Genomic DNA, 2,550 nt, shown 5'->3' on the forward strand with positions numbered 1-2,550 from the left:
GCAAGCCGAAACAGGCCAGCGAATGCTGGAATTGGCAACCCAATTCGAGGGTGTCTGTGTATGATGGGTGTGTCTGGATATGCTACTGACTGAGACAGCTGTGATGCAGAAGGAATTGCGTCCTATTCTCACCGAAATTTCAATGTACAGATTGAAGTCCGTAACTTGGTCGTGCGCATAACATTTAAGCATTTAAGGAGGCACGCAGTAAAACATAAAATCAAAACTTCAAGCCAAGCACACAAATGTACGAATATGCATCAGTATATTCGCAACCAAGCACATACATGCATAAATATGCAAAAGTATATTCTCGACAAATAGAGCCTGCCTTGTGAGGCTAAGGTTACTAGCGGCTATGTATTTCTATATATAAAAACCTGTTCACTGTGGCTATATTATTTTGTCTTAGACGGCAGGAGTGGCCGAAGGACTTCAGTTACGTAATAGTAAACAATACAAGTACAAGAGGAAAGGTTTGAAAGGAAAGGTTTGAAAATTAGGCCGACCACACTAGGACGATGTGTGGAGTCAAATTGGTATTGTATCATCCATCTTTTAAAAACTCGAATTTGCCGTGACTCAAATCAAGCTTAATAAATGGGATCATTTCAATGTTCCGAGATCTGGACTACAATATCACACACATCCGCGATCAGTTTCGTCGATACACTCATCCTAAACTATTCGTCTCAAAATAGTTCTGCATACATTAGTCGTGTATACATATCGCTCAGTTTTCTAGGATCGTTATGTCGGCAGGAAATTGGACTCCCGTACAAGGGAAGGCAGGTACTATGTACAGAACTTTATTGAGCTCAGTCTGATGGTGTCACATGGTGATTAACCACACTGTCAAGACAACAAGTCCTCGGCGTCTCGCAGCTCGCAAACTTACATTCGACTAAGGCGACATCATGAAAGTGTTCCCCATGTGTTCGTTAATCCCCTGCGGAGTTGGCCTGGACTCCTGACCCGGTTCTTTCGACACCGGCTGGCTTGGTGCACCCTGTGTATTCATACATGAACTCTGAAACGGCGTGGGATTGACACCTGACACGTTTGACGTGTGCTGGCCTGGTCCTCCGAAGAGACCTCTAGTTGAGTTCTCGAACACCGGCGGGTATGAGCGAGAATCGGTGAAGAGCGTGCTCGGCACGTGTTGACTCTGCGGTGCTGGTGTGTTTTGCGAGGGTGTTGGGTATGCCCCGGACTCGTCTGTGGACTGGTTCAGCCCTTGTTGGGGGACCTGCATGCTTGATCCTGCATGGGATGCACTCGACCCCTGATGATTGGGCATCCCAAATGGACTGAAAGGTGCGCTTTGGGCCGACACCGGGGGCCCACCGGATTTGAAAGGTTGTTCGGTAGGCACCGGTTGATTCTCCGTCTCAGTGGGTATGTTCGGCTCCTGATGACTCGGCACTGCAAATGGGGAGAAAGGTGAGGTTTGGAACGACGGCGGAGGTGCATCAGAGTGGCCCAGTTGGCTTTGAGACCCATTTCTGCTCAGTGGATCATTCTCAACCGGCGGTGGGTTCGTACCGAACTCTTGGCTCTGCATGTTGGCCTCGCCATTCGGTGGGTTCGATCCCTGATTGTTCGGCACTCCAAATGGAGCGAACGGTGAGATCTGGAAAGGCATTGGTGGTGCACCAGAGGTGCCCTGTTCGCTTTGTGACCCAGCTGTATTCAGCGAACTGCTATCAAGGGGTGGCTGGTTTGTACCGAACTCTTGGCTCTGCATGCTGGCCTCGCCATTGGGTGGATCCGACCCCTGATTATTCGGCACTGTGAAAGGTGAGCTTTGGAATGATGTCGGTGGTGCACCGGTATTGTATGCAGATTCGTAGGACACCTGTTGATTGTCCGTCTCTGCCGGTGTGTTGGACCCCTGGTAATTGGGCACACCGAACGGTGAGCTTTGCAATGGCGGTGGTGGTGCACCAGAATTGCCCTGTTCGCTTTGTGACCCAGTTGCATGCAGTGGACCATTATCAGGGGGGGGCTGATTTAAACCGGACTCTTGGCTCTGAATGTTGGCCTCGCTATTCGGTGGGTTCGATCCCTGAATGTTCGGCCCTCCAAACGGAGTGAACAGTGAGCTCGGTGGCGGTGCATTAGGATTGTATGCAGATTCGTTGGACACCTGTTGGTTTTCCGCCTCAGTCGGTATGCTTGGCTCCTGATGATTCGGCCCTCCAGATGGAGTGAACGGTGAGCTTTGGAATGGCATTGGTGGTGCACCGGTATTGTATGCAGATTCATTTGCCAACTGTCGATTGTCCGTTTCTGCCGGAATTTGGACCTCTGATAATTCGGCACTCCGAACGGTGAACTCTGGAAAGATGGCGGAGGTGCATCAGAGTGGCCCTGTTGGCTTTGCGACACACTTCTGCTCAGTGGATCACTCTCAACAGGCGGTGGGTATACACCGGACTCTTGGCTCGGCATGTTGGCCTCGCCATTAGCTGGATTCGACTCCTGATTATTCGGTACGCCAAATGGAGTGAACGGTGAACTTTGGAATGACATGGGTTGTGCACCGGT

At 50.3% G+C, this 2,550-nt stretch overlaps 1 protein-coding gene across 1 annotated transcript in view; it reads right to left on the reverse strand.

The window, feature by feature from the left end:
• Window positions 1–760: 760 nt before the first annotated feature.
• The window catches only part of SARC_01501 (hypothetical protein), a gene marked incomplete at its 5' end in the record, with an annotated part of 10,203 nt that continues 8,413 nt past the window's right edge, over window positions 761–2,550 (reverse strand). Inside the window, 2 exons of the mRNA XM_014304769.1 lie at window positions 761–2,340; window positions 2,394–2,521. Coding sequence (XP_014160244.1) covers window positions 905–2,340; window positions 2,394–2,521 — 1,564 coding nt within the window. The 3' untranslated portion in view covers window positions 761–904. The remainder of the gene's footprint in view (window positions 2,341–2,393; window positions 2,522–2,550) is intronic.

Source organism: Sphaeroforma arctica (genome assembly GCF_001186125.1).
Source record: "Sphaeroforma arctica JP610 unplaced genomic scaffold supercont1.60, whole genome shotgun sequence".
Classification (NCBI taxonomy): domain Eukaryota; class Ichthyosporea; order Ichthyophonida; genus Sphaeroforma; species Sphaeroforma arctica.